Source organism: Ambystoma mexicanum, chromosome 9 (genome assembly GCF_040938575.1).
Source record: "Ambystoma mexicanum isolate Mex_15411 chromosome 9, UKY_AmexF1_1, whole genome shotgun sequence".
NCBI classification, from domain to species: Eukaryota; Metazoa; Chordata; class Amphibia; order Caudata; family Ambystomatidae; genus Ambystoma; species Ambystoma mexicanum.
Window position 1 is genome coordinate 749,062,968 of NC_090931.1, and position 23,620 is coordinate 749,086,587.

At 45.9% G+C, this 23,620-nt stretch overlaps 1 protein-coding gene across 3 annotated transcripts in view; it reads right to left on the minus strand.

Annotated features, from left to right (window-relative positions):
- Positions 1-23,620, minus strand: part of STAT1 (signal transducer and activator of transcription 1) — an 876,601-nt gene that overhangs the window by 32,769 nt on the left and 820,212 nt on the right. For 2 of the 3 annotated variants that reach the window (XM_069615677.1, XM_069615678.1), the window contains exon 24: positions 11,012-11,044. The exons of the other annotated variant lie outside the window; for it this stretch is intronic. In XM_069615677.1, the coding sequence (XP_069471778.1) occupies positions 11,012-11,044 (33 nt within the window). The remainder of the gene's footprint in view (positions 1-11,011; positions 11,045-23,620) is intronic. 3 annotated transcript variants of the gene reach the window in all.

A 23,620-nucleotide genomic window follows, 5' to 3' on the forward strand; every position in this document is an offset into this window, starting at 1 on the left:
ACCTACGCTGAACTCGTAATTAGGTCTCATTACGAGTTTGGCGTTGCGGCCAAAAACGGTGGCAATGCCGTGGTAACGGAGTTACCAATGTCTTACCGCTGTATTACTGCAATGCCAACCTATGGGTTTAAAGGTAAGGTGGAGGAAAAACCTGTAGCAGAATTCTGGAGGTAATTCCTCTGCCTTACTGCCAAAAACGGCCAAATTGGTGGAATTACCACCTGCAATAATTCTGGCGAAATCCCCATGGAGCCCTATGAACTCTAACAAATGTGGACTCACACCGGCTGCCACCACTAGTAATCGGGCAGTAATTCCGCCAGACCAAGTGTCGGTAACAGTAAATCCATTGGCTGGTATTTTGGCAGATTTACAACTGAAATACCACCAAACTTGTAATGCAGCCCAATGTCCCTATCAATGGGAAAAGTGAAGATACATTGTGAGAGTATACCATCTCTTTTCATTTAACCGTATTGGGGTTGTATTGAAAATCATACTGCATATTAAAGTCTCCTAACGTAAGTTACCTAGAGTGATCAAGGGCTTTGGTCCCAAGGAATTCATCCAACTTATCTAGGAAAAGTTTAGCAGAGCTTGGCAGGCAGTAGCAGAGTACATTGTAAAAGGAGCAGTTAGGGGATAAGTTTAGGGTAAAGTAAAAAAGTGGGATAATTTATCTCAGGACTGAGACTTAAAGTTCGAGAGAGAAAAGAAGGGGTTCAAAAGGACTGCAACTCCTCCTCCTCTATGATTATCGTGATTAAGCCACGTAATTTGAAAGTTAGGAGGGACAAGCATGTGTAGCATAGAGGAACTGCTGTTGAACCAGGTTTCAGTAATAAAAGTCAAATCTAATTTATGCAATTCAATGAAGTCAGCTAGTGCGATGGCATTCCTAACAGCAGACCTAGTAGTAATAAGTGCAGCTCAATTTTGAGCTTAGAATATTCTGAAACCTTTGTGGGAGTAGCAGTTGCAGAATAACTTTGCTTTTGAAGCCTGTCTAATTAGATTTTGTTTCACGTATGTAAGGTAAACAACCGCTGATTGTTATTCAAGAGCAACAGAGTGTGTTTCATGTAGTTTTTCAAAGCTGATGCTGACAGGCTTACTGTGGCTTCAGTGACTTAAAAAGAGAACAGAGAAGGATAGAACATGCAGAATTCCACACCGACCGTTGAACTGCCTTGAACAGTCGCAAACAGGTTTCGCGCTGATGCCACCCTTTTTTTGGCTTGAGGCACTTGGCTGTGATGTAGTCGGTCAGTGACAATTGTCATTTTTGAATTGTATTTACAATTTAAGTTTTAAATTGCAATGCAGGAGAAGATAAAATAAAATATATAAAACAACACTGAGGATATTAGGCGTGATACAAATTAATTAGAGGTTAGAAGCAATCAGCTAGCAATTGATGGTCATGGACAGCTGATGTCTGCAGTAAATACAGGTCTTAAAATCAGAGGACTTTGAGGTGTTCAGCATGGAGCATAGAGGCATAATGTGGAGCCCACTCACGGCCACGCTGCACCACCAGGGGCAGAAAGGTTTTCGAAGAGCAGCTGTACTGAGAGATAGATATCAATGATGAGAAAACTGTGGGAGGAAGGAAACCATAAGTGTTGCATGCGATTTATCCTTTCTTTATAATGCTCCATGTACAGAAAAAACAAAAGAATTTTGCAAGATGTAAATACCATTCTCTTGCCATAATCCCTGCGACTTTTAGTTGAGTATTGGACTTGCACCAACTGTCTCTCTCGGACCACGGCAGTCCCAAAGTTCAATGTCAACAAAGAAAAGGTTTGTACTCTTGCAAATCTCACCAAATTCCAGGGCACCTCCGAGTCACTCTCAGCCTCTCTGGTTCTTCTTTCAAAATGTCCCCTGTCCGGTCTCAACTTGCTTGTGGGATATGAGTAGGCTTTTTGGATTTAAGTAAAATTGGATTTAATCCAATTTCTGCCCCCAAAAATAATGTTCAATTTTAGGGCTGTTAGGTAAGAATGAGTGCAGTCCAACTGGTGAGGACTACACAAGACGTATCTGCTTTGTATTAGGTAACCCACCTTTTAATATAGGTCTGTACTACACAAGTTGGTAGTGTGACTGAGCAGCCAGGCTTATCTTAAGAGGGGTAATGTGAGCTGTAGAGCTATACAATTGAAATCAGTAAGTACAAGTAGCCAAGTAACACTTACACACTTAAAGTTATAAACACATATTTATTTATAATATACACAAGGTTTAAATAAGAATGCTTTAAAAAGCTTTATCTACTAGCAACATTCAATCAAAGTTAGGATTCGGTTTTTAAAAGACAATAAAAGTTGGTAAAGAATTTTCTCATGCTAACACATGTTCCAGCGCACAGAGTGACTTCAGCAAAGGTCAGTATTAGACTTATTTCAGTTACCAATTCAGTTATTGAGTTGTGAAAGGAAGAAAAGGTTAAAATACATTTTAGAACATAGTTTCAACGGTTTGTAAAACAATGACAATCTCCTAAAGGGAGGCAGGTAAGCTTTTATCCCAGCAATAATATTGGCAACAAATATAACCTATGAGGGAACAAGTACTGCCTACGCCAGTAGTTTCAGAGGAGTGCCTTTAGGGAGCTAGGACAGCCAAAGTCAATGGACAAAGCCAATAGTTCTGATGCACTTCTTCTTACATAAAGTCTTGACAAAGTTAGTAAGTTCAGAATAAATCATGGTAACTCAAGTGAGATACTTTGTAGCGAGCACAAGCTGTTAGGCCAGTACAGGTGAGTTGAGATCAACTCCAAAAAGCACTTCGCAAGATAGGAAGCACAACCTATTGCTAAGAGGTGAAAACCCCATGCCCCATAGTACCTGTGATTTGAAGAAAAATGCTCCCGCTGGATTCCTCCTTGGTACAGCTTGGCAGACCCTTGTTCTTGGACCTTGGTCGTGGTGACGAAAGGGAGGACATCTGGCGGGCTCCTGCAGCAGTACTCGGGAGAGGGACTCCCCAGCAATGTATTTCCTTTGTTTTAGCAGCACTTTGGTGTTTTGGCACCTCAGCGTCAATGAAGAATGAAAACTCTGGTTGGAAGAAGCTTGCTCCCTCTGTCCTGGACTCTGGTGAGGGGACTCTGGATCAAAATGTCCTGCTTCTACAGAGTCCTCTGGATGCCCACGAAGATTTGGACGGATTCGGACTTCGCAAGACGATGCATTCGTCAATGGTCACAGGACCCATGGCATTGGGCTTCTGCAGCTCTGGTGAGGCACAGCAAGTCAGGGGTTGCACCAAATGGAAGCTTGTCTTGAGGCTAGTTGGTCCCACCAGCCCAAGGGAGGAAGTCGTCCTGTACAGGTCTTCCCAGTCTATATCAAAATGGGGTCAGCACAGCTGCAGGGCTTCACCAGGCCCTTCACGGCCCAGGTGGGTGTTGCTGGCGTCTCTTCACGTCTTCCTCTTCGGATGTTACTCTTCAGTGGTCGACTCTGCCTCTAGTCCCAAAAAGCTTGCTTTTTGTGCAATTTCCCATTCATTCACAGCCTAGGCTGTCAATCACACAGCAGGGTGGCTGTCCAGCTGGCTAATCAGGACTGGTTTCACTCATGCACACCTAGAGACAAAGGATAGGGAAGTTTCGGGACCCTTCCTCACTTCTTACCTTTCCAGACACCTAGGAGCCTGGGCGGGCTGAAGCCTGCCAAAGGCAAAACACACAAAGGGCTCAAACTGGTTTCAAATAACAGAGTAAAAGCCAAGAAAGAACAAACAAACAGAAAAAGACGGAAAAAGAGGACAGATGCCATTTTGGAAAAAATTGTCACCCATGGGTGTTGTACTGCAGCTGAGGGTTCAGCCTGCGGTACAAATGCACAATGGTAGTAAAAGTACACCACTGCCACCAGCCATTTAAAGTAAGTTAGTGTAACAAAATGTTATACATGAGAAGTGGGAGAGGGAATTACTAAGTAACTCCCCCTCCCCAGTACTCCACACAGGGTGGTGTGTGCTGGTCCCACAAAGAGAAAGGTAAGTAAAACAGGGATCATCTTCTATTCTTGGGAACGGTAGTTCACCCAAGAAAATGTAATTAAACATTAAGAGAAGTCCAAGGGATTTCTTAGTGGCACTGCACCTAGGGTGCTGTGTGTCACTGTACAAAAATCAGATGCCTATGGAGTTTGTCAGACTCCATAAAACAGTAAAACACAAACGCCCTGGTCAGGAAAAATACATGATGGGGTCTCCAAGGTGAAGGGAATTAGCACAGAAATGAAAATTCTCCCTAACAAGGGCTTTATCTGAAAATGTCCACAAATGGATTCCTGTATTCAAGATAAACAGCAAAGTCTATGATGCCATTTATTGGGCATTTCCAGACCTTTTCAAACTGTATAGGATTTACATTGAAATAAGTCAGATGATATGTTCCTCCTAATAATTTATTGAATGTGGCATGTATTTTCAAAAACAAGCAATTTGGAGTTTATTATTAGATTCTGAAGCTACAAGACTGAAAAAATCAGTTAGCAGATAGTCAGAGAAGATCCAAATGGACTACTTGATCAAACAGCGCCTTGCATTCCAGGGATCCCCATCAAACAATAGTCCATTCTATTGGGAAACAGGCTCAAGGAAAGGTCACTTATATTCCCATATTTCAAAGTTTTAAGCAAAATGGAATAGTACAGTTAAGTTAAAGAATAGCTGGGTTATATTTGTGATTTGGGGTCCCTAACTCTCAGCAAATTAAATATCCAGATCTTGTTTATGGTTCCAGATCTTATTTAACCATCCACCTAATAAATATACAAACTTTATATTTGTACCCAGCACTCCATTGTCATCTGTGTGAGCAGACTATTATTTCTCAACCAAAAGAAGATTGCTTTGGTCTTTGTCCTGTATTCAAACGAATGTACAGATAGAACTGCCTCTGTCCGCCATGTGCCTTCCGCTTCCTCTCTTGAACACTATGATTTATATTATCTTTGGGTAGTGCATGTCTTGGGGTTCACTGCAAAATGTATTTCCGGCTCTTATCTTGCACCATGTCAGGCAACTGGAGCCCATTAAGTCCTTATTTGATTCTTTGTATTTTTGTAAGTGTAGTTTTCCTTTCCCGTTCTAAATTAAGGACTACAAGTCCAAGAATTCAAGGTGAAAGTAAGGAGTGCAACATAATCTGTGCTTTTTTGCTTCAAAATAACTATGCATAATTTACACGAAGCAATAAAAAGATACATTTTTGCATACAATGGAAAAACACAGTTGTCCGTACTGTGTTTGACAATGGGGAAACCCCGATAGACAGATTTTGGAACATTTAGAAAACCCTGCAAAAAAAAAAAAAAAAAAAAGAGCCTGCTGCCCCAGTCTCCACAGATGTGCTTAAGAGGGCCTCATCACCTCCCTTGCCCAGGGTCCAGATGACTACCCTACGTGACACTACCCCAACTCCTGTTCTTGTCCTGGTGTTCCTCCACTCACTGTGGGCTTGACCTTTACAGATCTGGGATTCACACCTACCCGCTGTCTTTGGATATATGTGCCCTCTTGTTTCTTCCTACTCTCACCTATCTACTACCCGCTAATCCTCCGGATTCTCTCCTGGCTCTCTACCTCTTTGTAATCCCTTCTTCCAATCAACTTCAGCCTATCAACTATTGATGTCTCTTTCCAACTACCTCAGGGTGTCTTTCTCTAACCTCTTCTTGAGTTTCTCCCTCCTACCGCTCATTTGATTGACCAATTAACATCTTTTGAAGCTGTCCTTTTGCCTCATCCTGTGATTTTCTTCCTACATCCTCCTGTGGTCTCCCTCCAACCACCTTCTGATGATTTGCTCCTGGAAATTCCTGTTTGCACTCCTCCCCAACACCTGCAGCCACCCATCTCTTTCGAGTCTCTTATTCAACTCCGTCCAGGGACTCCTTCTTGAATCCCCAACTCTCGCCACACGACTGTTACAACCTACCCTAAACACCCACCCCCTCCCCTTCCTGGGATGTGCCTTTTACATGTATGTGGGCCCTTCCATGGGGCTGGTGTGGGCTCTAGTGCCCGCACATCTGTTATGTTGGGCATTGCACCCGGGTGATTGGTCAGCCTAATAGCGTTCCCTGGTCAGCTGTAGCATGTATTTCCTTTTGTTATCTGGTTGGCGGTGGCACCACAACTTTAAGAATCTCGTCTGCCATCATGGATATTCTGTCTGTGCTGGTCGGTGCATGCCAGTGTTTTTACCAGAGCCATTCCTAAAATCACAGTAAGAGGTTCTGTGTTATGATGATAGCTTTTGATGAGGTTGGGGCCTACATCTCATTCAATCTTCTTTGAGGAAGAGACATAGGGGATCATTACGAGTTCAGCGGTAAGGGGTTAATGGCGCCGGTAAGGATGCCGGTGCCGTTAACCCTTTACTGCTGCATTCCGAGGTCCCCCAGCGGGTTCTACTAAGGCCGGCTGGTAAAACCAGCCGTCCTTAGCGGGAGCCGCTAAGGGACCAGGGAGCTAATAACAGGCCCGCTATTTGCGGGCCCATTGTTAGCTCCCTCTCCATTCCCATTTAGCCCTATGGGGGCTTGAATGGGAATGGGGAAGGGTATTTTGAATGGGGACTTACCGGGTCCTCCAAGGATGGAATGACCCAGTAAGTCCCCATTCAGAGAACCCGGACACGACTTTGGAGGCAGCCATGGTGCTAAAAGCACCATGGCTACCTCCACACTTGTAATGACCCCCCATTGTTCCACGAGAGGCTGCGGGTCTCCAGACTAGACCATTTAAGTGCCTGTTGCAATTTCATGCAGAATGTGACTGTCCTCTGCACACTGGTGGGAGGTAACCACTCCGGTGGTGATAGTGCACGGTAAAAATATCCTTTAACATTAACATCAGGTCTATCACCCACTAGCGTAGGGAGGTCACCGGCCCCCTTGATCACTTCACTATAAGTCCCCAGAATAAGGTAGGGTACTTCGACAGGCCAGAAACAGGAAAGCCAAAGCGACACACTGGTATTGGAGTTTGGAGAAGCAGGTGGCGTGCATTTAGAGAAGATTGGAGAGGGGAGTGTTTGAGGGAGTAGAGGAGATTGAGAAAGGAGAAGCAGAAGAGATGGCTGTTAGGAAAGATTTCTCTTTACTGCACCTTTCCTTCCATTTTTAATGGAGCCCACACTTTTTGCTTTTATTTTTTATCCTGACCTGTACTTTTTACAGTGCATTGAAGCCTTAAGCTTCACTACACTGTCTTTTGCTCATCTGTCATGGAGAAACTGACATGTCCTTCAGGCTGTCAGTATTGGGAATCATTGTTTCCCTTAGTCTTGTGACTTTGTTACTACTTTTAGTAACTTGTTATCTCTTGTGGTAACTTTTATCATTGTAAAATGCATCTTACAATGCATTACAATGGGGTACACTTTTTGTTTTGCCCTAGACTAACACTCAGTGGATTTTTGGTTACTCTAGGTATGCTAAATGGACAAGCTGGTGGCAGCAGTGACTTTTTACCATTTTGTGGTGCTTTTCATTTTTAGCCTTAACGCATTTACCGCATTTGGCTAATAACATGGCCGTGCCACATGGTTTTTTCGCTTGTCCTTTGGCCATCTTGTTCTTTAGCCTTCTTCCTGGCTTGAGAGGCAAGGAAAATCCTTATATGGACTTCCAGTGCCCGTGAAAGCAGATGCTTTTGGCAGGCTACTGGAGGGCTCTTTGTGTTTGTCGGCAGGATGTCGGCTGGGACTGTCTGGTCCCAATCCACAAACTGGTTTCAGTTTGTCTGAGTGGTATGCATGAGTGTTCCCGCCAGTGGTCCCGATTGGACCACTGCTGGGGTGTGTGTGGGGCTAGTTCTGCTATTGGCTTGTGGATGTTTCGGCTCTTACCTGGCTTTTAGGATAAGAAGAGGACCCCTGCACCCACTCTTCAGAGATCCTGGAGTAACCTGAAGGAGCCAAGACTCCTGTCCAGCTGTGAGACCCGTGAAGAGACCGGAGTCCCGACTGAAGGAGGCCCGGTGACCAACTTCTGCTGCTACCGTGCTGCTGGCATCGCCGTTCCGAGTTGAGACCTGGATCTTGGCCGATCATCATCTTGTCCTGCAAGACTTGCCTTAGCAAAATTTCGGAGTCCTAGCGTCAAATGGACTCGAGATAGGAGGGAAAGTTTGACCGCAACAAGTGAGGCCCTTTGCATCGCCGTGCTCTGGTGACCACTGTCCAAAACAACTTACCTGAGTCAAGGCCAGTCCTGTGAAGGGTCATGCATCGTGTTTTTCTGCATTCTTCATCTGGGATTCCTTGCACCAGCGAAAGACACTGACCGGAGATCAGCTCAAACCTGCAACCCCTGCGAATCAGGGACTGAGGCTGACGGCAGGAAAATCAACCTTGGACCTTTCTCCATTGACCTGCCAAGTCCTGGGACGAATTGGACTGTGGGGGTAAGTTACAGTGGTTCGTACGTGCCCCTAAACTCCCTTTAAAAGTTTTCCTAACTTTTATAAAACCTTTGCTATTGCTTGCTCGCACAAGCCTTCCGAAAGTTGGGGACACTTCTATTGGTTAGAATACACTGTCCCCTAACCATTGGAACTGTTCACTGGACCTCAGAGACCGTACCTTTGTTTTTCCTGCATCACAAACTGTGTCGGAACTTTCCTGAACTTTTAGGCATAAGGCCCAAGACAATTTATGGAAGGACTTTTGAAGTTAGGGTTACATCTCTGTGGACCTGTAGTACATAACACTAATCTGCACTTTATTTTACAGGAGTTTGATTAGTATTATGCCCTACTCTAGTGGCTGTATATATTTAATCTATTATTACTGTTGTGTGATACTTCTACCTGTTAGTAGTCATTTTTCATAGCGATATTTGGACATAAATAAATAACTGTATTTGTATACATACTGTTGATGTGTAGTTTGTGATTCCCATTGTGTGTACTCATTGTGGACCCTTTACAAGCTCACCACCTCTTGAGACTTAACCTAGACCTCTCGTCACTGCTACCTTGAACTGGTTTGGCTACAGCTCCCAGAGTTGTCCCTGTCACAATATAGGTTGGACTTCTACATCTCTCCACCAAGGCAGAGTATAGAAAATCAGCCCCAACAATGGCAGATAGAGTAAAATCAGAGGAAGAGGTGGTGACAAGTGGCACACAGGAGGTGGAGGAGAGAATATGATCAGAGGAGGTGGTGATGAAAAATCCAGAAGCAGTTTTATGTGGAATGTGACAGCCCCCTGCCGAACGGCACAGAGCTAAATGAGGGCGATCAGTGAGTTCTCCCCATCCCACAGCCAGGCCATCGACCACTAGCTAAGGGAAATCCCTGGACACCTTAGCCTCCCCACTAGAAATACCCAGCATCAGACAAGGTGCGTCCTTAGAGTGGTATAAGAATATCCTTTTACATAACAGAACTACGTCACAATATTCGCCAGTGGGGCCATGAAGCCATGATGGAGCTGATCATGGAGCAGAACCTTTGCCCTCTTATAAATCTTTAAGATTTCAGGATCAAGGGAATCTGTGGGAGGGGCTTTGCATTGAAATAGGGATTATGGAGGAGTCTCCCTCGGTTTACTGATTTACTCAATGCAAGCAATTACCAGGGCTCAAAGGCACCAAAATATGTAAACATTCATAACTCACATGTGAGGCTTAAATTGGCATAAGATGACGAACTGCCCATTTGCAACTGTATTAGCCGCTGGCCTATGTTTGCTTTGCTTAGTAGTGTATCCCTATCATATCATGACCCCACATTATGGCATATCAAGGCAGCATCCTAATTGAAAGCCAGGAAGGTAGTTCAGCAGGTTTAGAGCTCATTGCTGTAATCTGCGTTTGATCTGCAGGTTTGACTCCCAGCAAGGCCCACTCAGCCTTTCAGCTTTTCAAAGTCGATCAACGAGTTCCATCTGCGCCTGGGCGAGAATTGTATGTAAGTGTTCTATGTAGAGTGCTTTGGCGAAAGTGCTAAATAAACAACTTATCATTGTAATTCGTCTTGTAACTAAAAATAAATGTCCTGCTTTAGTAATTATTTATTACTACTTTAATTAAATCATATACATTATTTACATATACAACATCACTTAATGTGGTGTCATCAGGGCCAAATGGCAAGCGACGTCAGTCACTTCGTGTGATGTCCTTGGGCGTGTGCAGTGTTGTGACCTGCGCTACACCTGGCAATTTGGTGAATTGAGGTCCCTTTGAGTAGTGCGTCATTTTTCTAATGCAGGTGAATATTGAAGGAATAATTAACAGGTTTGTATATAACAATTGTAGGTGCTCATGTATTATAGTGCGTATTACAACACACATTTACAAAACAAATGCAGTACTAATTAAATGCCTTATACCAAGATTTGGAGCACGCTTAGTGTTGCCAATAAGTACCCTTCGGAAAGGCATCTTCTTTTTGGGCTGCTTTTCATTCATTAGAGGAATATTCAATCAGCAGTGCATGCATCTGTCATGCAGTACACATGCAAGAGCATGCCATGGACCCGCTCCCTCCTGCCACGTCTCAAGCAAGGTGTTAACAGTGCTTAACAAGGGCTGGCCATGCTTGGAAGGAATAAGCACCACCACTAAAGCAGCAGTTCTACCCCAAATATTCAAACCTGAACAATAGTACCCATTTCGGCGTGCCACATCTTTATCTCCCCCTACTCGCCCTTCCTTTTGAAACTTACATTTAAAAAGCTACTCCACCTGTGAACATTCTTTAGGTGTTAAGGATTTGCTTTAATTGTGGACGCCTGTCAGTTGCTGGAGAATATCAAAGACAATTTAAATGTTTTTTTCGTGCTGGATTTCGAAGAATTTTGGAAGAGCATGGTGCACATTTGAAATTATATTTAAGTTTCCGTATTTACAACAGGTTACAGAATTGTTTTTTGGTAGTACTGCTGCTTTACACAACACACAAGTGTTCATTTGTTTTATTGAAGGTGTTAGGTGTGTTTTATGCGCACATGCAACATCCCGCACCTACCTCAGAGCAATTGGGGACTTCCATAGCATATAGCTACACCAGCAAATACACCATATAGGGAAAGAGAGAAAGAAAGAGACCACATTCACATTATATGATCAGTAATGTGAGAGGTCAAGTTATGCAGTTCAAAAGCTTTGCTGCTTTAGAGAGGGAAATCAAAATGCCATCATGCCAAGAAACACAGCCATGGACAGACAAATGTCAAAATCAACAACATCCGGCGAAGTGCGACTTAATTGTTCGATTTCAGATTAATTCTTGCAACACTGCAAATTCATGCAATATAAAGATTGCCCCAATCTTCCTTTACATGCACAGTTACTGTGATGATTCACTAGGTGTCGTCACTTCTCCCCAGGAGGAGCCCCTTCTCATGAGGCTAGGGAGGCATGGCCACTATTCAGTATTCCACCTAGGGGTGGATTCATGCGTGAGGACCTCATGGGGAGGGACTCCCCTACTGCGGATGAGGACCACCACCTGGGTGATAGGTACACAATGCCCAAACGCAACCCTCCCCGAAATCTCTATTACCCTTAGGCCCCGCCCCCTGACTGATACATCCATGTGCTATGGTAACATCATGTCTGTTTCCCCAACTGAGATGAAGAAGATCATCCGAGAAATAAAGATTAAGCCCAATGCAAATACTGAGCAGAGGTGGCCCCACGGAGACATGAATAGCAGCCCATATAATGGGGGAAATGTTCTAGTGCTCTGCAGGGGATTGTTCACCTGAGCAACATAAAAATAGACGAAGGACTCAGTGAAGGGAAGAACAGTCCTGGATGCAGGCCAGCTGAGAAGCAAAGCAGCACTAGAGACAGTCCAGCCTGGGTAAAGCAAGGAAGATGCGAAGAAAGCTCAGAAGAAGCTGAAAGCAGTCATCTGCTGGAGAGGGGAAGCACTTGGTGAGAATCCTAAAAAGATTTGGGACATTGTTGAGAGCAAGCCACAAAGGGAAAGAGGGTAATTAGGAATTAGGCACTAATACGGCTGTAACTCTGCCCAGTGGAATTACCGTTACCACTGTGGTATGTGGCAGAATTTCTACCGCATTACAACCTGCCGGGAGGGTGCACACACCTTCAACGGTAACGGCAATTGCGCCCGGCAGAATTACCACTAAAACAGAGCATCACGGCTGTAAATCCACTGATATCCGGCACAATTACCATTACCACTGATCAATCAGCGCCACTTCCACCCGTGGAATTACCACCGACCGGGATAGCGTCATCGCTGGAACGGGAAGCATGGTGGAAGCCATTTTGAAAAATTCAATCCACTCTAAATCCCCCAATTCCTGTAGCCATCTGGACCCACAAGTCAAAGAAAACATGTCCCAAGAGAAGGCCAGAGGGAAGGTGCCCGAACTTCAGCTGCATAAGCAAAAATTCAGTGAGAGAGAGCCGCAGCTCCTCAAAGATGAGATGGTTGCCCATTGCGAGGAACTGCACCACACCCGCCAGAGGAAAACATCTGTGCAGCGGAAGTCAGCAATCTGGCCATCCATCTGCTACAAAATGATGGATATAGGCATGGTCCCTGGGGGATGCAGAGGACTGCCTTGAAAGATGGAAGGACCTCAGGGTCAGAGTGTGCAGTCCCCTCCCCCAACACAGACAGGAGGCAGCACCACAGAGCCCCTTTGACCTGACACCATGGGAGGAGAAGGCAAGCTCCATCCTTGACAGGGAGGGGATTGAGGGAGTCGGTGGAGCGGAGGCTGGTGTCAGCAGCCAAGAGGCAGGAGGTGAGTTTGGCCAACACCCCCCTGCGTGCCTCCGGCTAATGCACAGGGAAAATGACCAACCAAAGAATGTGTCCCTTAGCTGAGATGGGCCGAATGGATAGGGTTAGATGCCAGCACATGTCCATAAGGATGCTGTTGGTACTCTTGTTCAGAGGAGAATTGCCTAGCATTTCGGTGCTGGACTGCCCCAGGGCAGGACAAAGACTGATATGTTTGGGATATTTCCTCTCTGTGAAAGATAGTGAGCTAAAGACTCTGGGTAAGTCTCTCGTAACCAGGACTAATGTCTGGCAGAGAGACTCCCAGGACCCCCCCTTGTCAATTTGCATAAGTATACACCACCTAATTCTTGTCCATGCAGAGCCAGTTGCAGGCATGAGTGTTGCAGCCAGTTGCCCGGGGTGCCACATCAGCCACACAAACATGCCTGGAGGTTGCAGAACAACATCATTCCCTGTGTGCTGCCAGGCCAACACTGTTACTGCATGCATGGGTGGTGTGTAAACTGTGCACGCAGAATGAAACTGCAATTGCAGCACTCATGTGTGCTGTGAAGGGACGAGTGCCAACGTGGGCACCCAAGAACAACTGTATAGAGAGGCGGCCTTGGCAGCACAAAAAGCACCTGCCCATGGAATGTACATACTCTACAGCAACCATGCCCACCTTGCTGTGGTCACATGCAAATGGCCCATGTACAACCATACCCTTCTGCCTATATGTGTGGGATGTCCCTCAAACAATCAGCAGGTATGACTAGCAAGCCAACGTACAGGAATGCATGATGACTGACAGCATGTCATTTGTCACCCTACAGGGTTGCAGCCGACTCAGAATGAGGCGGAGGAGGAGGGTGAAGGCCCACCGACAACCCATGGCTGGGCCTCCAGAGTGACGACTTCTACCACCACCCCTGAAGGGCCAACCGACGGGAAGGGCAAGCTTATGGTATGCTATGGGACATCAGAGTCCAGCAGCACCACACCTGCCAGTGCCAGCCAAGGCACTGCACCCATTCCACCTGATGCAGACATTGCACCTCCAACTGCACTCCAACAGCCAGCCAAAGTGTTCATGATTGATGAGCCAGCAACTGGCAGGCGTGCAGAAGCCACCAGGGGTTCCACCCACCTGACAGGCCCATGGCGCACCCATATCATCTGGGCAGCACAGCCTTCATCCTGGGCAGCAGGGACAGTCATCTGAGCGTGGCTTGGACATCCTCTCCTATTGTTCACCTTGTTTCAGCCCAAGCCCTCCCCATAGCCCTCAACCCATTCCCCCGACCACACCAGATGACAAGCTGATGCGGAGGCTTTAGGCGATGGAAAGGTGCCACGTGCACATGGAGGCAATTGCCGACACACAGTACCGCCAACTCCAGGCCATCCGGGACTGCATCCAGGGTGCCGCACGCCGGTTTGTGTGGTTCATGAAGCATGACCGGGCTCAGGTGGCTGCAACATCTGCCGCCTTGACTGTCTATGGGCAGAGGCTTCTTGAGCTGACTGAAGGCATCTAGCCTTTGCCGAGGCTATGCAGTAGAACATGGAGCTCACGATGAAACAAATCCAGCGGTCAGAGTCAGTACAACCCAGTTTCGTGACCCCAATGGAGGGTTCATTACTGAGCACCCCAAGGGGCCATTCTGAGTGCACTCTGGCCCCAAAGGTGCTGGGGGAAACCAGTAAGGGGAAGAGGCCACGCAAGTGACTTTGAACTTATTGACAGGCACAAGTGTGTGTTTGGGATGGTGTTGTGGGGAGGGTGGATGGTGTGGTGGGGAGGGGGATTGTGTTTTGGGGTTGTGGGGAGGGGGAAATGGTGTGTTGGGGAGGGTGTGTGTAAGCATTTTCACATTAAACCTTAGTTTACCTGAAGCAATGCCAGGACATTCCTTATTGTGTACATGTCTTTAATCATTAATGTGACAATATATACAGTGGTGCATGGCATATGGAAAGAAATATGCTCAGAAAAAATCGGCCATGAGTTCCTGATGAACCATTCGTCCTGCTCTGACCTCATCCCGGCCACTGCATGCAACTGCCTCAGTCACAGGCAATGTATCCGCCTCCTCAGGGGGCGGCATGTAGACATCAGGGGGTAGAGAGACATTCCTCCTGAGGCACATATTGTGCAGCATGGCACAGACCAGCACAATTATGCCACCCTTTTCAGGCCTATACAAATGTGCCCCTCCGGTACGGTCCGGGCTCTATACAGAGCCTGGTCCTGCTGTGTGCGTCATTGTAGGCCACCTTCTGTGGATCTCACACAGGTGTCATGAGCTATGGCAACTGCGGGTATCTGGAGTCACCTGCAAGGAGAAAGGTCAAAGGTGTCAGTCACAGTGCATTGTGTATGTGTTGCCATTTACTACATTATGTTGATGGACATTCTGTGCATGCATTAGGGGCTTCATTGCACCACATGTCTGCTAACACAGTATGTGCATGTGGAATCCAGAAGTATTTGCATTGTTGTGTTAACCCATGCACCTAGCTCACCGGCAGCAGTTGTAATTTCCAGGGTCAATGGTTGTCATGGCAAGATGCCATGGTGCCTGTTTTGGGCCTGCATGTTGCTCTCATGCTTGTGCCCTGATGGTTGGTTACTTGTACCTCAGTGGGTTTCTGGTGCTTTTGTCTCGTACATGATGCCGTCATGTACTTGAGTACTTGGCTGAAGAACTGTCAGTGTTACTGGTCTTTGGTGCTGTGTCGCACTTTGTGGTACAATGATTAGGATCATGTTGCATTGTGGTACATGTATTAAGGTGTGTGTATGTGTGTGTGTTGGTAGTTGTTTGGTAAGAGTTGGTGCAGTCACACAGTGTGAGACTACACAACACTTATCAGCTTGGTATTAGGTAACCCACCTTTTGGTATAGGTCTGTACTACACAAGTTGGTAGTGTGACTGAGCAGCCATGCTACAAATGAAATCTGTAAATAGAAGTAGCCAAGTAACACTTACACTCAAGGTTTCATTTATAAATAATTATTAATTTAATTCACATCAATTTTTAAATAAGCATTCTTTAAAAAGGCAATTTGTGTAATAATGTAAATACACTTTAAAATCACTTTTCAGAATCAAAACAAGTTGGTGGATAATCTTTGGATATGCTTCTTACACAATTGCTACAACCAGAGGTGACTTCAATCACACGGACAGTAATGGCATTTATATATCACACTAGTTATACTATACTTTGCAGATTCTGTGGTTGCAGAAAGGAAAGGTTAGGGAAGGATAAAGGTTAGACAGGTTCTCAGTATAGTTGAGGACAACTAACTCTCATGAAATCTAGATAAGCCTTTCCCAGCAGTAACAGTCTACAACAAGCTGCCACCTATGAGGGACAAAAAGTATCAAAGTCAATGGACTAGAAGAGTCTTCAGGGAGCCAGGACAGCCAAGGTCATTTGGGACTCAGTCTATGGATCTGAGGCACTTCTTCAATTAAAGTTGTGCACAAAGCTAGAGAGTTTGTTAGAAAAATCACTTGTAGGGTCACAAGCTGTTAAGCCTGTGAAAAGAGAATTGGAATCAACTCTAAAAGGTAAGCCACTGCAATTCCCAACTTGGAGAAGCACAGCGAACAGACAATGAGGTAAGTACCCCAAGCCTAACAGTACCTCTGGTTTGAAGAAGAGTGGTCGAGCTGGATTCAATCTTGCTACAGCAGTGCAGACCCTTGTTCCTGAGCCTTAGTCGTGTATACAAGAGGAAGGATGTCTGGAGGGCTCCTATGGCAGTACTTGGGAGGTCGTCGGGAGGTACTGGCTCTTTTCGGTTCTGCAGCACTTTGCGGTTTCAGCAGTTAGCAAACAGCACCGTTGTGGATCTCGGATACCGGTTGGGCTTCCTTCACTCCTTGGGTCCTACACTCTGGTGAGGGGACTAGGGATCTGGTTGTCCTGTGTATGGAGGGTCCTTAAGAGATTCCTGAAGCTTCTGGCTGGATTTGTTACCGCTTCAGATGTTTCACTCGACTACGGATACTCAACCCCTGGCATTGGGCTTCCGAAGCAATGGAGAGGCACAGCAAGTCGGCGTTCGTCTCAGGGTTAGTTGGTCCCACTAAGCCAAAGGGAGAAGTTGTTCCGTCCGGAGCTTCTCTGGCGAGGTGAAAAAGGAGTTCAGCACAGCAGGAGGGCTTCAACGGACAATTGCAAGGTCCAGGAGGTTGCAGCAAGCTTTGTTCACAGTCTTCGTCGGGTGTTTCTCCCAGTGGTCGACTCTGCCTGTAGTCCCAAAACCCACACCTTTTAAGCAGGTTTCCTCCATTCACGGACAGCCTAGGCTTCGCTGGGCTTCACCGGGCAATTGCAAGGTCCAGGAGGTTGCAGCAAGCTTTGTTCACAGTTTCTTCGTCAGGTGTTTCTCCCAGTGGTCGACTCTGCCTGTAGTCCCAAAACCCTCAACTTTTAAGCAGGTTTCTTCCATTCATGGACAGCCTAGGCTGTCAATCACACAGCAGGGTGGTTGTCCTTAAAGGACAGCCAGCCAGCCAATCAGAATTAGTTGCATTCAGGCATTCCTAGAGACAAAGGACAGGGGAGTTTTGAGACCCTCCCACACATTCTGTCCTTCCAGACACACTGGAGCCAAAGGCAAGACAAACAAAGGGCTCAAACCTGTCTCGACGCACAGAGTAAAACCCAAGAAAGACCTCACAACCAGAAAATGGAATAAAAAGTAGACAGGGGCCATTTTGTTCACCCATGCGTGCTGTACTGCAGCTGAGGGTTCAACCTGTGGTAGAAAAGCACAATGGTAGGGAAAAGTAAACCACTGCCACCAGCCATTTAAAGTAGTGAGAGTAACATAAAAATGTTACATGAGAATGTAGGATATGGGGCTACTAAGTAACCGCCCAGCAGACCGCATGAGATGGTGTGTGCTGGACCTACAAAAAGAAAAGTTAAGTAAAGTAAATTTCACTTTACTATTCTTGGGAACTGTAGTTCTCACAAGAAAAGGAATTTAAACCTTATGAGAAATCTAAAATGATTTCTCTGTGACACTGTACTGAAGGTGCTGTGTGTCTCCATACAAAAAGCAGATGCCTATGGAGTTTGTCAGACTGCAAAAACAGCGAAAACACAACAATCCAAATCAGGTAAAAACACATGAGAGAGTAAGAAAAAGGTCTCACTCACTCCAAGGTGAACATTTAAAAGTCCTAAGTCCAGCAAAAGAGCTGGGGGTCTCTAAGGTTCAAGGGAATTAGCACAGAAATTAGAATTCTCCTTAACAGTAGTCCATTGTGTCAATGTGCATATGCGTATTTATGTAGCATTGTCCATGTACTTGTCCTGTTGATTGTAGACTGTCATTTGTGCCATAAGAAGGCAGGTCCTGCATGCACATGTCCTTGTCAGGGCATGCATTTTCCTGTTATGACCATGCACCCCCCATATGCTTTTCTGCAGTGCAGCACATTGACATTTCGTGATGGCACTTGTACTCACTCACTATCCACGACTGTTGTCCTCTGTACCTCTCCATGTATCTAAACAGTGTACTATTGCATAGGGCCATACCATTGTGGCTGGAAAAAGCGAAGCGGGCACAGCAGTGAGTGCTGTAGAGGTCTGAATCGCAGGTCACCTGGACGTTCAGTGAGTGGTTGTACTTCCTGTTGTGGTGCACTGCTTCATGTGCCTGGGGGCTGCCAACGCCACATGGGTGCATTCCAGAGCTGTAATGACATTTGGCATTGAACCGTGCCTTCATGGAATGCTCCTGTGCCGGGGTGGTGGGCAGAGAGACATACCGTGACACGTGGCACAGGAAGGCTTCCAGCACTTGTCCAAATACGATAGAAAATGTTGGCTGTAACATGCCGTGCAGCATGGCCACTGAGTGCTGAAAGGTGCCAGTTCCCAGGAATTGCAGGACAGGCGCTAGCTTTAGCAGCTGGGGAACAATTGCCCTGATGTTAATCCTGCTCTGAATGTCCCCTGGATTATGGTGAGCAGCTCACCTAAGTCTCCCTGTTGAATCAGTACAGGGTTACCAGCTGGATGTCCTTGAGGGCCCAGGGTGAAGGTCGGACCATGGATATGGGTGCTCGCCTTAGATGGCGTCTCCTCCTCCTCCTCTTCCTATCTGAACCCTGTGGCCTGGGCTGGTTTTCCTGTCTCTGCACAGCATGAGCAGCTGCATGTCCCAGGTTGCAGTGGCAGTATGGTGTTGGAAAGTGTGTTTGGGGAAGGCATGTTCCTTATGCAGTCCTCTTGAGTGGATTGGGTACACCTGTGACTTCATTTGGGGCCCCTGTATGCATTTACCTCCACCTGCACTGTGCTTTTGGTGGAATTAGAGCAAAATTCCTGCTGTATTACTGCTGTGTCCAGACCTGTAATAGGACAGTAATACAGCTTTGGTGTTTTCGGCTGTAATTTCGCTGACTGTATTTCCGCCGACTGGAACACAGTTGGCAGAATTACCACAGACTCATAATTCGGCAGAACAGTAAATGTGACAGTAATTCCAATACTGCCACTTTTAACATATACCACCAGACTTGTGATGACCCCCAAAGTGTGTGTCAACCTGGAAGCACCGAGTAAAGGTTCTATCCAGTAATACCAGGAGAAGGGAGTCATTCTCCTGGTAGCAAACCAGAAGATGCGACAGAGACGCCAGGGGAAAGGAGTCTTTCCCCCTGGCTTTGTGAGTGAACTGTGCCAAAGCTGACAAAGAGAAGGGAGGTATTCTCATGATACTGAAACACCAATCTGCACCACATTTTGCACAGTTACCTGTTAGGACTCTCCAGACATGACTGGCTACATGACATCTGGAAACCCCACCCCGTTCCCCAGATTTCACCAAAAGTGTACATTTGGGTGTGGGTTTGTGGCTACGCTTATGTTCCCTATACAATTCCACACCGTTTCACCAATCTGCACCAAATTCTGCACAGTCACCAGTCAGGACCCTGCAGACATTACTGGCTACATGACATCGAGACACCCCAGCCCTTTTCCCAGATTTCAGCAAAAGTGAAAATGTGGGTGTGGGTTTGTGGCTTCGCGTATGTTACCTATACAATTCCACACCATTTCACCAATCTGCACCAAATTCTGCTTAGTTACCTGTTAGGACCCTCTGGATATTACTAGCTATATGACATTTGGACACCCCACCCCTTTCCCCAGATTTCAGTAAAGGTGAACGGTTTGTTTGTGGGTTTGTGGCATGCCGACAAAGCCGTAAAGTATGTTTACTGGGAAGGGAACCAAAACATGTTGTTTCTAAACAAGCCTTACAATGCCGTAAACCATGTTCAGCGGGAAGGGAAACAAACATTTTTGCTGCATCAGGTGAAATCACTTTTCTAGAGGATTTTTACTAGATGGTGCCTGCCGACAAAGCCATAAACCATGTTCGCCAGGAAGGGAAATAGGAAATATTGTTTCTAAAGAAGCCTTACAATGAACAAGTACTTTAGTAATATTGGACTTTAGGGCCATAGTTCTTGGCTCGATCGCCATCATGTCACCCATCATGCTGCTCAGGAATCGCCATGTTGTTCTCACGTAATAATAACCCAGGCAACACCGGGTATATCAGCTAGTACACCTATGTTTTTAAGGTCTGTGAATTACGTATTGTGTCCAAATGTGATGCATAAGAAATATTCAGCTATGTAAAAATATAATATTACTTTATACAGTTGAAAACTCACGTGCCACTGGCATAGGCTCCATCTAATGATGTAAGATAACGTGGTATTATTTAGCTCAACTTCTGCCATTTATTGTGGCCTCTTTCCTCATTGTTCTCGAAGAGATGAGGGGTGGGGCTGATGAAGTGCTACATATGATGCAGACACAGAGGTATATTTTAAGGAGTTTTATTTGCGTTGTTAGGGTGGTTGGCGTTTTTAATTTGTGTCCTATGCTGTGCCTTGGTTCTGACTTTCCGACAGGTGACTCTTCTCACCGGATTAGACCACAGGTGACTCCTCTAGCAGTCTCTCCCCTACCTTGGTTGGGGCTTACAGTTGAGTGCATTTCTCTGCCTTATCCACGATCAGGCACTCAGCCATCTGTCTAATCCTGTTCCCTCACACAGGACAGTTCTCTTCTCTGCCATTACCTCGTCAGTCCATTTTCTTGGCCATTTCTTAAGCCTCCTCTTTCTCAGTCATTGAGGGGACCCAGACTTCTGCTTTCTTCTGGGATCTTTCTTTATTCACGGCTACTGGGTCTACTTCTGCTGTCTTATCTGGGGACACAGTTGCCACTTGTTCATAGGCCCCTCGGTCTCAATCCCCTCTTCGTGGGGATATGTGTCCCTCAACTTCTAATCTTGAGATAGGCAGCTCTGCATGCCCTCTTTTCATATATATCCATGTTCGCCTCCTCCCTTTCCCGTCTGGACATTTTCTTGATCTTCACCCTTTTCCAGTTTCTGAATTTCACCCTCCTCTGGTCTCGAAGGTTTTCAGGCAATCTTCTCAATCCTCCCGTTTTCACCTCTTCTTCCTTGCCGTGTACTCAAGAACTTAAATTCCCACTCTGGTGGTCACTGCCTCCTCGCCAAAGTTGTTGCCTTTTAATCCAGGTCTTATAGGCCGACTCCTCCTCACTCATCTAATGGCCAGCTCATCCACCCCACACACCTTTCTGCCTCTCCAATGCCACAACTCTCTACCTCTGCACTCCTAGGCTCCCTTTTATTGCTATCCTGTGATCTGGCCCACATATAGAGCTTGGGATAAATAGCTTCCTCAGGAGTGGCTGGAAATGTCACATGCCTTAATTGAGCACGCTCCGTGGCAAGCAAACTTTGAAGTTCTGAAGCCATAAAGAAAGCCTTTAAATAGGCTAGCCACCTTTTTGGACGTCTTTCCTATGAATATTTTCTGGTTGTTGGGCTGGAGTTCTTGCTTTTGCTCCCTGCCTTTTCAGGATGAATTTCCACTCTGGGATGTGTGTTACTTGCCCCCAGCAGGCCCGTGTATTCTGTATATCCATATTCAATAATTTACTTTATTCAGAATAAAACAGTAAAGTGCATGTGTTAGGACAGTTTTTCTGAAGTGCAACTAAGGGCTTAGTAAAACCATTCAACTGAGACAGTACAAGACTCCACTCTTGGAATGGGCTGTAGAATCAGTACAAAGAAATTGTAATACACATATGGTCCAAAGGATCACTGGCGCACTATGGGCCTCATCACGACCTCGGCGGTAACCCTTAAATCCGGCGATAGCGATATTACCGCCGGATTTAAAGGTCCGTCGAATCAGGGCCTCGGCGGATTTCAACCCAGCTCTGAGCTGGTGTGAAATCCGCCGAGAATTCGCGCTCATACCGCCGGCGGGAAATCCGCCGGCGGTATGAGCGCGAAATTTCCCCATTGAGCCCAATGGGGAATGGGGCATTCCCGAATGGGCTCAATGGGGAATGGGAACTTCCAAGTCCGCCCAACTCGTGATCCCACACTATTAGCGCCGGGGGCTATGGCGGTCGCGCTAATAGCCCCCACGCTAATACTGCCGGAGTTACCGCCAAGGTCGTGATGAGGCCCTATATATTGTAAAAATAAAGGGTTTATTTAAATACAAGCAGACCAAAGTAAATCTTGGGTCAATAAGTACCATCACATTATATATAAACACATTATAAAAACACAACAATATGCTTGCAGGTACACAGACCAAAGCATATAACCTAATTTGGAACACCCAACAGTAGTTCTAGGGAAGTCAGACCTTTGTATACACATTCAGTATAAGGCACACCTATTCTTGGGGAGTAAAACCATAAGTTACTTTCAGATTATTTTGTAGTAATACAAGGGTAGTAGACCTTGTCAGTTATACAGTGACGCTCAGCAAGAAATCACTTATTATTTATTTTATTATTTATTTGTAACGCGCTGGTAACTCGCAAGTCTCGGGGCGCAGAAACATGGACACGATAACAATTACCACGAAACAAGACTCAACGTACAATTACAGATGGGAGGTCTGTTGAGAGTAGGGGATCAGTTGAAAATATGGGTCTTCACTAGTATATGGAAGCGCAACTTAGTAAATCAACTGGACAATATACTTTTCTGAATATTGGAAAACATCTTATTCTAGGAACAGTAAAAACCTACAACTCTGATTCCAGATAACACAGTTATTCTAGGGGAGCTGTACCTTGGGGTGTAATATTCAATTACAGTTGCTTTTCAGTTCACAGACTAAGGGAAGCAATAACTAACTTTGTTTCCGATAACACAGTTATACTCAAGGTAAGTAAAACCTCTATATACTTTTGTAAGGAGCCAACAACCTAAAAGCTAAGTATGACCTAGGCACACCCATTTTGGACAGGCTAATAGCAAGTCAGGGGATGCTTCCGTTTTCTTTAGAACCAGAAAGTATCTGGAGTATAGTCCGGAGGCCCTGAGACGCTGGGGGACGTGTTCTATTGCCCCATTCTGTAACATGGTCCGCACCTCCTGCAGAAGCTGTGGTCCGTCGCTGAATCGTTAGAAGACGAGTACACATTCGTTGGAACTCCAAGATGTGCCCCTGTCCGAGAGCATCCAGCACCCATCTGTCTGTAGTGATCCTTTCCCATGTGCCAACAAACTTTGCTAGTCGGCCTGCCACCGGCGTGCATATGTGTGGGCCAGAGGCCCCGGCTGGTTCAGGCCTGCTTGGGGGTCGGAGGTCTGCCCTGCAGGAGGCACCACCATTGTCTTCCGCTGAGATCCAATTGTGGACACTTATACAATTATCCTAACAGGAATAATAAAGTGAAACCAACAATATTACTTTTGGGAAGAGGGGAACCCAATTCACAGGTGAGTAAGTTAACCTTCTGTC